We start from the raw sequence: 12979 nt of genomic DNA on the forward strand, positions 1-12979 counted from the left end.
CCCTTTGGCAGAGGTGTTTAAGACTAGAGGTCATAGGTTTAAGATAATGAACAAGAGGTATCTGAGGATGCATCATTTCCCACAGAGAGTAGTTGCACTCTGGAATGCACTGCATGGATGGATGTTGAAGGCAGGTACTTTCACATATTTAAGTAGTATTTAGGCCAACCCTTGATTTAGCTAAGCATAGAAGATTACAGACCAAGTGAAGGGTCTGTACAGATCAGTCTGAAGAAGGGTCTCGACCCGAAACATCACCCATTCCTTCTCTCCCGAGATGCTGCCTGGCCTGCTGAGTTACTCCAGCATTTTGTGAATAAATACCTTCGATTTGTACCAGCATCTGCAGTTATTTTCTTATACAGACCAAGTGCTGGTAAATAGGATTAGTCAGATGGTACTTGATGGACATGGTGAGCCAAAGAGCATGTATAAGTGCTGAATGACTATACAGACATTTATATTAGGTGCTGCAGGAGTTGGAGGGTCTGCAAACTGCTATCTTCTCTTTTTCAACTAAATGTCTTATACAGAACCTTATATTGTGAATTTTCCCATCAGTCATCATTATGTATTCTCAAAGGTACTATGCCCTTCCAGCATAGATCAGGAGTGCTTGATGAAACTTGTGCACATTTAATATATGACTAGTTTGTCACTGAGAAAATCAATTCACATCGGACCTCTGGCTGAGAAAATATTACTTGGTCTGAAAATAAAAGCAGAAAACGCTAGAAATATCCAACAGTATCCGAAGTAGAAGGAAAATAGCTATCACACGAACCTTCATCAAAACAAGATGTTGGAAAGAAACAGCAATTTATCAAGCACCAGCAGCCAAGGAATACTGGATCAGAAACAATCCATGGAGGCACAGTGGCAGGCTGCTGAGCGAGAGTGATTAAATGCCATTGAAATGTTGAATCAGTTCTCCAGCCCTTTCTGCTAAGTGATTTGTCTTTACTTTTGATTTCCACTAGCTAGTATTTTGCACAGTTTAATTCTATCAAATTGATCTAATGTTAAAACAAGCTCCTGAAGTAAATGGATCATGCCCTTTAGTCCTGTACATGAACATCTTTTAAAAAACATGTTTTTCCTTATTAAACATTTCATTGGATGCTCCAATATGTCGCTTTTAATTAAGGCTTCAGGCACTTCTTTCAAACAGATGTCAAAATATCTAATTATTGCATCAAGCTTTCTAGCCTTCAAAGGTACATAGTGCTTAGTGCAATGTCATCCTTTGCCCTTGCAGAAGGACCTCATGAATTCAGAACTACAACAGATATCACTGTGCAGCAACCTGGGATTAAATGTACCAGTCCTCCAATAATTATAGCCAATTTCAATCACTACAACACACAACAGGAATCAAAATGGAAACTCTAATTATTTGCACTGAGCCATTACTATTTTCTGTCCAAGGTTTACACTTCAGTCATAGAATTGTACAGCACAGAAAAGGGCCCTTCAGCCCACCATGTGTGTACTGATCTTTTTGACAAATGACACTAACCCCATCTGAGCGCATTAGGACCTTATCCTTCTATGCCTTGCCTTTTTATGTATTTGTCTAAATGCCTTTTAAACATAAGAATTAAAACTGACTCCACCAGCTCCTCTGGCAGCATGTTCCAGATATCAACTTTTCTGTAAAAAAAAATCTTACCTCTCCAATCTCCTAGAAATCTCCTAAAGGCCCTGTCCCAGTTCGTCGATTTTTTAGGCGACTACAGGCAACTAGGCTGTCGCCACACGGTCGCCGGGGTGTCGCGTGCATGGTCGTGTGTAGTCTCCAAAGAGTTGTAGCGTTTTTCTGGTTGCCGCTGGATTTTGCAAAGCCTTAAAAAATTTCGGCGACTGTTGGTTTGACGCCAATGAGCATAGCTTGACGTCTCCTGACGTGGGCGCTGTCATAGGTTGTCGCCAGGTGATGTAGGTTGTCGGCAGGTGGCGTAGGTTGTCGCCGGTGCTGACTTCGGCGAATTCCAAGTGTGGTCTTGATCTGATCATCCATCAATGTAATGTGTCCATAAATAATGTTAGGTTTTGTATGTTTTTGCAAACTTGTATTCTGTTTAAAGTTTGAATTTTAAAGTTTGAAGTTTGAAGTTTATTGACATTTATTGAAGTTTATTACAATATTTTTGTATGCACTGTTGGATGTTCTTATCAACCTTTTAAAAAAATTTGTTTGAATATCAATAAAGGAAATTCTTGACATTTTGACGGAAAATTGCTGTATGAAGTTATTGTATTTCAGAGTAGTTTCTCATGGCATCACTATCAAATAGTCATGATGCAGAATGATTTGAAACCCGACCGTACACCCCCTTTTATAGGAAAGTGGGTGAAATGTGAATGGTCTTCGGTTTTCTTCAGGGTCATAGCTTGTTGCAGGTGGACGTAGGTTGACTTCGGTTGTCGTACGTTGTCGCCTCTGTGGTGGTAGGTTGTCGTAGGTGTCGTTGTAGGTTGTTGCAGGTGCGGTCATAGGTGGACGTTCTACTTGCGACGATTGGGTCGCCGGTTTTCGGTAGCTTGCCGTAGCTTGACATCGACAAGGTGGTAGGTTGTTGTAGCTTGTCGTAGACATTGTTGTAGGGGGAGTCCAGTCGCCGGTTTTTCGGTGACCTGCTACGACTATGAGTCACCGGCAGTCGCCTTAAAAAATGCCTAACTGGGCCAGGGTCTTAACTCTCACCTTGAAACCATGTGCCTTTTGTTTTTGTAATGAGATTACAGTGGAAACTGCTGCTTTAAGAGATTAAATTACAGCAGGGACAGAATAAGTTACTTCCAAGTTCTTATTGAAACCATTTTTACTGCCCATGCAGACTACAGCAGTGAACCACAGATGTCTGCCAATGCACGATGTAAAGTTGTCCCACTGAAGATATTTAAACACATAGCAAATTAACAACAGATAGCTGATGAATTTTCAAAGGAATCTGGTCAGGCCCCCTGCTGATGTAAGTCATTAGCATTTTAATAGGGCTGTGTGTTCATTCCTCTTCTCTACTCTCTCGAGTCCCTTGACTGTGTAGCCAGACTCAGCTTCAGCACCATCTTTAAATTTACCGACAATGCCATTGAATAACGGGTAATGTGTCAGGATACAGGCAGAAGATCGACAATCTGGTTGAGTGGTGCCAGAACAACCATCTTGTTCTCAGTGTTACCAAGGGGCTCATAGGTGACTTCTGGAAGAGAAAGCCAACGGACCATGCACATTTCTTCATTGACAGGACAGCAGTGGAGAGAGTCTAGAGCTTCAAGCTCCTGGGTGTATACCCCTCTGATGGGGTGTCCTGGGCCAAGTACATTGATGCAATCACAAAGAATGTTCACCAACTCCTCCACTTCCTCAGAAGTTTGAGGAAATTCAGTATGTCATTGAACTTCTACAATGGAGAGCCAACAGACCTGAGGCCTGTACAACCCGGTTTAGTAACTCGAATGCTGAAGAATGAAGGAGATTGCAGAAAGTGGTGCACATTGCCCTGTCAATCAGGGTATTGACCTCCCCACCATCGAAGGAATCTATAGGAGGTGATCTCAAGAAGGCAGCTGATATCAGCACAGACGCGCACCACCCTGGCAACACTCTCTTCTCGCTTCTACTATCAGGGTTTTACAGAAGCCTGAGAGCCGCTACCTCCAAATTCAAGAACAGTTTCCTCCCGACAACCATCAAGTCTCAAATCACCCTGCACATCCCAAACACAGCACTGAACCACTGTGGCCTTTGCATTTCCTTGATTGCTCTACGTACTTTGTTTTTCATATAGACATGATTTGGTTTTCTGAGAATAACTGATAATTTATTGTATATATATTATTGTTGTTTCTGCTAATAGGCCTGCAATGCTGCATCATTAATATGATGCTAGAATAGAGAACACTAGAGTTAAGCAGAAGATCAATTTACATTTTTGGGGAGAGGAGGCAAGTGAACTTTTCAAATTTGAAATTCAAAACCAAGGATAAAGTAGGCGTTTTCCAGAATACAGTTAAAAAAAAAGATAATACTTAACTTTGAGCATTAAGCCCAGAGCCATTCAAATACCCAACAATGCAAGTGCTATTATCACTGGTTCTGTATCAGCATTATAGAGTTATACAGCAAGGAAACAGACCCTTTGGCCCAGTTTGCCAATGCCGACCAAGTTGCCCCATCTACATTACTCCCACCTGCCCACGTTTGGTCCATATCCCTTTAAACCTTTCCCATCCTTAGAACAGGGCACATGTGTGATGACCATTAACTATGACAGAGCTTCACAAAAAGAACAAGGACAGCCCCTGAGCACAAGTCCTGCAGAACTGAAGTAGTTTTAAATCAGCAGAAAGAACTTGTGCACAGTTGCACACATGCAAATCCAGGACGCATCTAATTTTAATGGTGCTCTTCGTTAGACATGTGCAATGAAAACTTCACTAAACTTATTTTTAAAGCGCCCCTATATATCAACAATAGTGTAATAGTGAATATTTCATGGGTGTAACTCTTCCTGTGTTGTATTTTGAATCACATTCCTTTTATTGGCTGGAGCGATTGGGCTGCAGTTGAAAGGCTGGAGCGATTGGGCTTGTATACACTGGAATTTAGAAGGATGAGGGGGGATCTTATTGAAACATATAAGATAATTAGGGTATTGGACACATTAGAGGCAGGAAACATGTTCCCAATGTTGGGGGAGTCCAGAACAAGGGGCCACAGTTTAAGAATAAGGGGTAGGCCATTTAGAACGGAGATGAGGAAGAACTTTTTCAGTCAGAGAGTGGTGAAGGTGTGGAATTCTCTGCCTCAGAAGGCAGTGGAGGCCAGTTCGTTGGATGCTTTCAAGAGAGAGCTGGATAGAGCTCTTAAGGATAGCGGAGTGAGGGGGTATGGGGAGAAGGCAGGAACGGGGTACTGATTGAGAGTGATCAGCCATGATCGCATTGAATGGCGGTGCTGGCTCGAAGGGCTGAATGGCCTACTCCTGCACCTATTGTCTATATTAGATGAAAGTTTAATAAACAGGCCAATTTATAACTATAAAAACTCATGGATTCTGCCAAGCTAAAATTCAATTAAATCACTCAATAACATTTCAATACCATTTATTTTCCCATTGCAATAGAAAAAATTAATGTCAGGAATTTGAACATGAATAATGACTGCCCCTGAGTACACGTTGCTTTTGTCAGTAATGACAAAAGCATCCTTCCCCTCGTGTTTAAAGAAGATTTCTGATGAGAAAATAAACTATGAAATTAGTTTTGAGAGTTTGTTTAGGCCACAATGGAATCTGAATTTTTTATTAAATTTATTGTGAAGAGAAACAAAAAGAGTAATTACTTCTTTCAGAGAAATCATAAATGGTTGTTCTTCGAATCAATTTTGTTCAGTACAAATGTCGATTGAATTTAAACATCCCATGATCCTTAAAGAATGTATCCATGGAACGTGAACATAAATCATATAATGAACATAAAAGTTATTTTGTTTGTCCAAATAAAATGACAAATCCTATAAGATTAGTTTGGGAGGCTTCTAAAGGGTGAAAAGATGCATACCATTTTTTTCCAACAATTTGTATTATCTATGGCCAGGAGTGGAAAGGGAGTGCAGATGCAGTCATGGAAATCAGGAACATACCCACCAGCAAAATGTTGCTAACCAACAGTTCAATATTGAACTGCAACTGGAGAATTAATAATATCAAGCCCAATGTGCCTTACCACACATTTATCAAACCACAGACTAGCCTTCAAAGCAATGGCTCATAAAATTGTCCATCATCCCCAGTCTCAGTTACAGTAGTTAAATTATTTCTTCTTTATTTTTATTCCCTGAACTAGGTGTCACTAATTGATTCTACTCTCTACAAAAGTCCCATTATCTATTTGAACACTTTGATGTGAGTTACAAAAGTTGCTGCGCTTTGGATTTCTAATTTATGATATGTACACATAGATAAAAGAGTTAAAGAAACACAATGGATATGGGACTTCTTTCTCAACTCAATGGATATATTTTCAGAAGAAAACACTATATATGTAGTATATACACTAACAACATTCAACTCTTGCTCACCACCACTTCGGATTTGTCAGTTGCACATTGCAGTGCCAGCAGAATTTTCCTTTGCTTAAACATTGGGTAATCAAGCCATTGACTATACTCCCTCCCGGAAGCTCTGTTTTCAAGCTATCCATCCAACCAAATTATTCACGGCCTTGTTTTAAATTTGATCCAAAAATGACCTTAATTTTATCCAAAAATGACCTTAATTTTATCCAAAAATGAAAATAATTTGAGGAAGGACATCCTAATTTTGAGGAAGGACATCCTTGCTATTAAGGCAGTGCAGCGTAGGTTCATGAGATTAATCCCTGGGATGGAGGGACTGGCCTATGGGGAAAGATCGGAAAGACTGGGCTTGTATTCACTGGAATTTAGAAGGATGAGAGGAGATCTTACAGAAACGTATAAAATTATAAAATGACTGGACAAGCTAGATGCAGGAAAAATGTTCCCAATGTTGGGGAGTCCACAACCAGGGGCCACAGTCTAAGAATAAAGGGGGGGAGGCATTTAAAACTGAGATGAGAAAAAACTTTTTCACCCAGAGAGTTGTGAATTAGTGGAATTCTCTGCCACAGAAGGCAGTGGAGGCCAATTCACTGGAAGAAGTTAAAAGAGAGTTAGATAGAGCTCCAGGGGCTAGCAGAATCAAGGGGTATGGGGAGAAGGCAGGGACGGGTTACTGATTGAGGATGATCACCCATTATCACAATGAATTGTTGTGCTGCCTCGAAGGACTAAATGGCCTCCTCCCCCACGTATTTTCTCTGTTTCTATGTTTCTATGACTTTCTGACCATATAAATATTCCAATGCCAAACTTACCTACCTCGACCTGTCTAACACTGCCTGACTGCAACTTTGCTGCTGAAGCAATGAATAATATCTTTGTTATCTCCACACCGGTCTCATCCAGTTCATTATTGCCTTATATTTAATAAATCTCCCTTATTATTGCACAGCCTCATCCCTCTGCATCTTTGTAACCTCTCCCAACTCCACAAGCCCTCATGATTTCCATATTCTTCCAATTCTGCTCATTTGGAAATCCAGAGAATCAATCCCATCACCATTACTGGCCAATGCTCACAGCTTTGGTTCCAAGCTCTGGGATTCTTATGCTCGTCTCGAGATCTCACTATTTCCTTCAAGATTACGCTAATAACCAATCGTTGGCCAAATCTTTGATCATCTGTATTGCTATAGCTTTTTGTGGCTCAGTAGCAAAATTACTTTTGTCCTCTACATTGGGATGATTTTCTACTGTGACTGAGCTCCACAAATTAAATCTAGTGTTGTGGTTGAATGAGGCATTGTAGTGATACTCAACCATCCAAACCAGCATGTCAAGTCTATACTGAATTGGCTAATGTTTTAATTAACCTCAGTGTTCTTGCTGTTGTTAACCACTAATGTCTGCTAAAAGTGTTTAAAATTCGATCCAGTCATGTTGTCCCTTTGCTCATACAACCTGTTAACATTAACACTTGAAGCTCATTTGAAGAATGGAAATGAATGAGGAACTAGACACATGCGTGCTTGAATAGTGTTACAAAACAACTTTATGGATTTGTCTAACCCCCTCACATTTCTTGTTGTGGTCCTACTTTATCCCAGCTTACTTTTGTAACCACAACACCGGCAAAAATAAGAGTAAAGTAAAGAAGTGCTCGTGGGTAATAAGCAGTAGAAATATATTTTTCTCCTTATCTCTCTTGGAAGACTTCATCATGCTAACATTATATTTCAATTAGAATCATAGAGCCATGGAGTCATCAAGTCATACAGCACGGAAACAGGCCCTTCAACCCAACTCGTCCATGCCGACCAAGATACCTCATTCAAGCTAGTTCCTTTTGTCCGTACCTGAACCTTTCCTATCCATAATTAATCAAATGCTTTACAGAATGCATACTCAATGAAATAATTTAATGTTACTATAATCTTAAATTAAAAAAGACTAGTCTTTATTGCAAAATATTGAAAGCAACAATTAATTGGAGAAAAGCAGTATGGAATACATAATAAAAATATATGAAATTTAAGGTAAACTTGATTGCTTACTGTTGCAGCAATAAAGCCTGTACACATACATACATGTATTCTCTTTCAGAAGTATGGTTATAGGATCCATCAGGCTCCAACTCCATTTTCAGATCATCCTGAAAAGCGCAGCTACAGCTGGAATTGCTCTGACTGCAGCACGGGCTATCTCCATGCGAATTCTGCTGTTGGCTGAATACAGTTGTGTGGGATTCAAAGTCACTCTCCATAGTAGAGTCATATACAGCATCACTCTCACTTCCTTCTGAGTAACTTGTCAAGGAATTGCCATGACGGGAGGTTGGAGATGGCGGTAGCCTGCTTTCCACTGATCCACTGCAGAAATGACAAATATATCTACCATGTCATATTTGGCATTATACACTCTGCTGACGTCTTTCCTCCCCATAAACAAACTACATTATTACAAATAAAATATTTATTTGATTCTGAAGTTAAACATCTTCACTTCATTATAGAGATGACGATGATGACAGAATTGGACACAAAAACTAAATGCTTACTATTTGCAATTAAGTTGATGGGAACTTAAGAAATTTTAATTTTAATGATAAAAATACAAATTATACTTTCAAATATTCATCTATATACAGGGTATAGAATTTTCAGGAATGATAGAAGGCAAATCAAATATCGTACTGCTGTATAAGGAGAGCATGACAGCAGGAGGAGGATATCCTGGAGGGATTCAACAGTGAGGGTGCATTGGCAGAACTCAGTAATAGTAAAAGGATGGTTACTTTAATGGGGATCTATTTTGGGCCTTTCAATAGTCAGCATGAATTAGAAAAACAGATATGTAAGCAGATTGCAAAAGGATTTAAAAACAATACAGTTGTGGCAGTAGGGGATTTTAACTTTCACATTATTAGGTATACTATTATTCTGGAACATGTCTGCGAAACCTAGAAGGAAGTGTTAGCAATGTACATTACTGTGGCGAAATCTCCAAGGCCTAACGCAGTCTATTACAGAATACTAATGGAAGGGTTGAGATACTGAGGCATCTTCGTTAGCCGTGGGTGATCCATCAGGAGATTGGAGAATATGTAAAAATTTGACCCCTTGCTCAAAAAGGAGAATAAGCCTGGAAACCGCAGACAAGTAAGCCTTACATCAATGCAGGGAGGTTGTTGGAGAAGATTCTGAGGGACAGGATTCATGTTAATTTGAAAAAGCAGGGACAAAATAGGAAGAGTCAATATGGTTTTGTACAGTGGAAATCATGTCTCACAAATGTCTTTTTGAGGAGGAAATTAAGGCACAGCTGTAGACATGGTTTACATGGACTTTAGTGTGGCTTTTGACAAGGCCCCACATGGTAGACTGGTACAGAAGGATAAGACACAAGGGCCCCGAGGCATGTTGGCAAACTGGACCCAGGGTGATAAATGGCAGTGAGTAGTGCTGGGAGGGGGGGGGGGTGATTTTCTGACAGGAAGTCTGTAACAGGTGATGTACCACAGGTATCAGTACTGGGATCTTTGTTGCTTGTACATATACTTTATTTGGATGCAAATGTAGGTGGTCTGATTAGTTTGAATTTGACATGAAAATTAGTGAAGTCGAATCTAGTAAAGGAGGTTACCAGAGGATACAGCAGGACATAGATCAGCTGAGAAGTTGGGTGGATCTGTGGTAGATGGAATTAAATCCAGCCAAGTATGAGGTAATGCACATGGGTTAGTCAAATTCTGGGCAGACATTTAAACGGCAAGGAGCTTAGGAGTGTTGATGTACAGAAGGACCTTGGTGTGCAAGTTCATAGCTTCTGAGAAATGAAATCATAGGTGGAGAGGATGGTGAAGAAGGTATTTGGCATCCTTAGGCTGAGGCAATGAGTATTAGAGTAGAATATCATGATTCAGCTATACAAAACCTTAGTTGGACCACATTTAGAGTGTTGTGCACAGTTCTAGTCGCCACACTACAGGATGGATGTGATGGCAATGGAGTGTGCAGAACAACATTCTTGATGTTTCCTGGAATGGATGGTTGGAGTTATAAGGAGAGATAGGATAGGCTGGTTTTATTATAGGAACAGAGGAAGCTGAGGGGTGACTTGATAGATGTTTATGATATTATGAAGAGCATAGGTTGAATGGTCAAACTCTTTTTCACAGGGTAGCGCAGTCTAGAACTAGAGAGCGTAGATTTAAGGTGAGAGGGAAGAAATTTAAAGGAAATCTGAGGGCAAATTTTTCTACACAGAGGATGTTGGTTATCTGGTAGAGCCAATTTAAATTATATTTTTAAAAGATATTTGAACAGTTATTTAATTTGAATGGCATAGAGGACATGGGTCTCATGCAGGTAAATGGGATTGGCCAAGAAAGGCACCACAGTTGACAATCCAAGGTGGACTGACAGGGCAATTTCTGTACTGTACGATACTATGATCCTTTGAATCACACATTATATAGTTCACCTTCTAATTAGTGTGGTCATACAAAATAACACAAGATTTTTCTAAATACATATTCACAGATGTTTTGCTACTGAGAAAGTGATAAATAACTCTGGGCATTGTAAACTGTGTGGCAAATAACAAGTCAGAGATTTAATTATAAAACAATTACGAAACAAAATTTGAACAAAGCACCCTGACTAGACTATATTTTCAAAAAAAACATTACCAACACAAAAAAATCATATAATACAGTTCAACATTTCAAATAGCACTAGCAGCACCATGCTTCGTTGAGGTAGAGATTCACAACATGGTCAGCTTGGTCAATAAATCACAGTATTCTACACACAGGTCCAACTCAATCTAAATTACCATTCCGCTATAAAAAGATATAAAGGATGGTAAATTAATTGGCTATTGCAAATTGACCCTGGTGTCTACAGAAATGGTAATATCTTGGGGGGGAATATGAGATTTATGTGGATTTAGTTTAAATGAATCGTTGATGTTCAGTGCCATTTCCAAGGACCAAGGGATTTATTTATGTTTTGCATCTCTGTGATAACAATTGACGTTATGCCCAGCAAGGGGATATCGCATTCTGAGCTTGGGGATAGGACAGGAGATTGTTTGGAGCTTGCAAGTGTAAGGTTTAGTCCCAGTTTAGTTTTACACAGAATGGTAAAGAAGAAGCATAGATAGATTTAAGGAGGGAATATCAAATCATAGTACTTAAGTGGGAAGAGACAGGGTCAGTAGAGGTAGAGCCTGCCTGTTCACATGCCTGTCTAAATGCCTCTTGGAAGTTGCTATCATATTTGCTTCCACCACCTTCCCTAGCAGGACATCTCAGACACCTACCATGTAGAAAACAGTTGCCTCATCAACCTCTTTTAAACGTACTATCGTCACCTTAAACCTATAACTACCTAACCTATATTTAAGCTTCATAATTTTATTTGGATGTGAATGTACAAGACCTGATTAGTAAATTTGCAGATGACATGAAAGAGGGTAGCATCGTAGATAGCGAAGATGGATATCAAAAATTGCACCAGGATTTTGATCAGTTGGGCAGGTGGGCTGAGGAATAGTTAATGGTGTTTAATACAGATAAGCGCGACGTGTTGCATTTTGGGAAGTCAAACCAGGGCAGGACATACACTAAAAGCCAGGGCTCTGGGGAGTGCTATAGAGCAGAGCCATCTAGGAGTACAGGTACATAGTTCCTTGAAAATGACGTCACAGGTAGATAGGATGATCAAGGCAGCTTTCAGCACATTGGCCTTCATTGGTCTGAGTAATGAGTATAGAAATACAGGCAGGTGGGACTAGTGTAGATGGGGCATGTTGGACGGCAGGGGCAGTTGGGCCGAAGGGCATGGTTCTACACTGTATGATTGTGACTCTATATACTTCTATCAGGTCAACCCTCAACCCCCGATGCTCCAGAGAAAACAATCTGAACAGTCTGAAGAAGGCTCTCGACCCTAAACATCACCCATTCCTTCTCTCCAGAGATGCTGCCTGGCCTGCTGAGTTACTCCAGCTTTTTGTGTCTATTTTCGGTTTAAACCAGCATCTGCAGTTCCTTCCTACACAATCCAAGTTTGTCCTATTTCTCCTTTTCGGCAATACTGTCAAATTCAGACAGCATTCTAGTACAGCTTTTTTTATTCTTCTACAAAGCCTACACATCCTTCCTGTAACTGGGCAACCAGAACTGCACACATTGCTCCAAATGTGACTTAACCAAAGTTTAATGCAGTTGCAATATGACTTTCCAACTTCAATATACAATGTCTCGAAAGATGAAGGCAAGCATGCTGCACCATTTCTTTACCACCCTCTCCACTTGTATCCACTAGCTATCAATTTGATTCCCAGTATCCCTCAGTACATCAATGCATCCAAGGACAATGCTATTTACTATATACATTCCTCTTGCATCTAACCTGCCGACGTGCGATACCTCTCACCTGTCTGGATTGAACTCAATTTGCCATTTCTCTACCTATATTTCCAACTGATCTATATTCTGCTCTATCCTTTAGCAACCTTCTTCACTATCAATGCCACTTCCTGCATGGAACTATTCTTTCCCAGGACCACAAAATGAGCACTGTATCTGTCCTTCAAAACACAAAGCATGGAGCAAACCCAAGTTCAAAATTGCAATTCCACTTGTGTAATTGGCTTTTTTACAAGTTTTACGTTGAGCACAACCTATCCAATCTCTCCTCATAACTAATGTCCTCCAATCCAGGCAATATCCTCTGCACTCTTTTTAGCACTCAAGTGCGTCCTTCTTATGAGAGAGCAATCAATCTCCAAAAAGGATGAACATTCAAATACATAAACAGACTTGCAGATGACCTGCAAAAGGTTGTACCTCCATTTAAAAATTCCACTTTGAATTAGCAATAA

At 40.0% G+C, this 12979-nt stretch overlaps 1 protein-coding gene across 2 annotated transcripts in view; it reads right to left on the reverse strand.

Annotated features, from left to right (window-relative positions):
* LOC144609059 (uncharacterized) overlaps nt 1-12979 on the reverse strand; it is a 119985-nt gene that overhangs the window by 19934 nt on the left and 87072 nt on the right. For both annotated transcript variants that reach the window (XM_078427405.1, XM_078427404.1), the window contains exon 10: nt 8176-8457. In XM_078427405.1, coding sequence (XP_078283531.1) covers nt 8176-8457 — 282 coding nt within the window. The remainder of the gene's footprint in view (nt 1-8175; nt 8458-12979) is intronic.

Source organism: Rhinoraja longicauda, chromosome 33 (assembly GCF_053455715.1).
Source record: "Rhinoraja longicauda isolate Sanriku21f chromosome 33, sRhiLon1.1, whole genome shotgun sequence".
Lineage (NCBI taxonomy): Eukaryota > Metazoa > Chordata > Chondrichthyes > Rajiformes > Arhynchobatidae > Rhinoraja > Rhinoraja longicauda.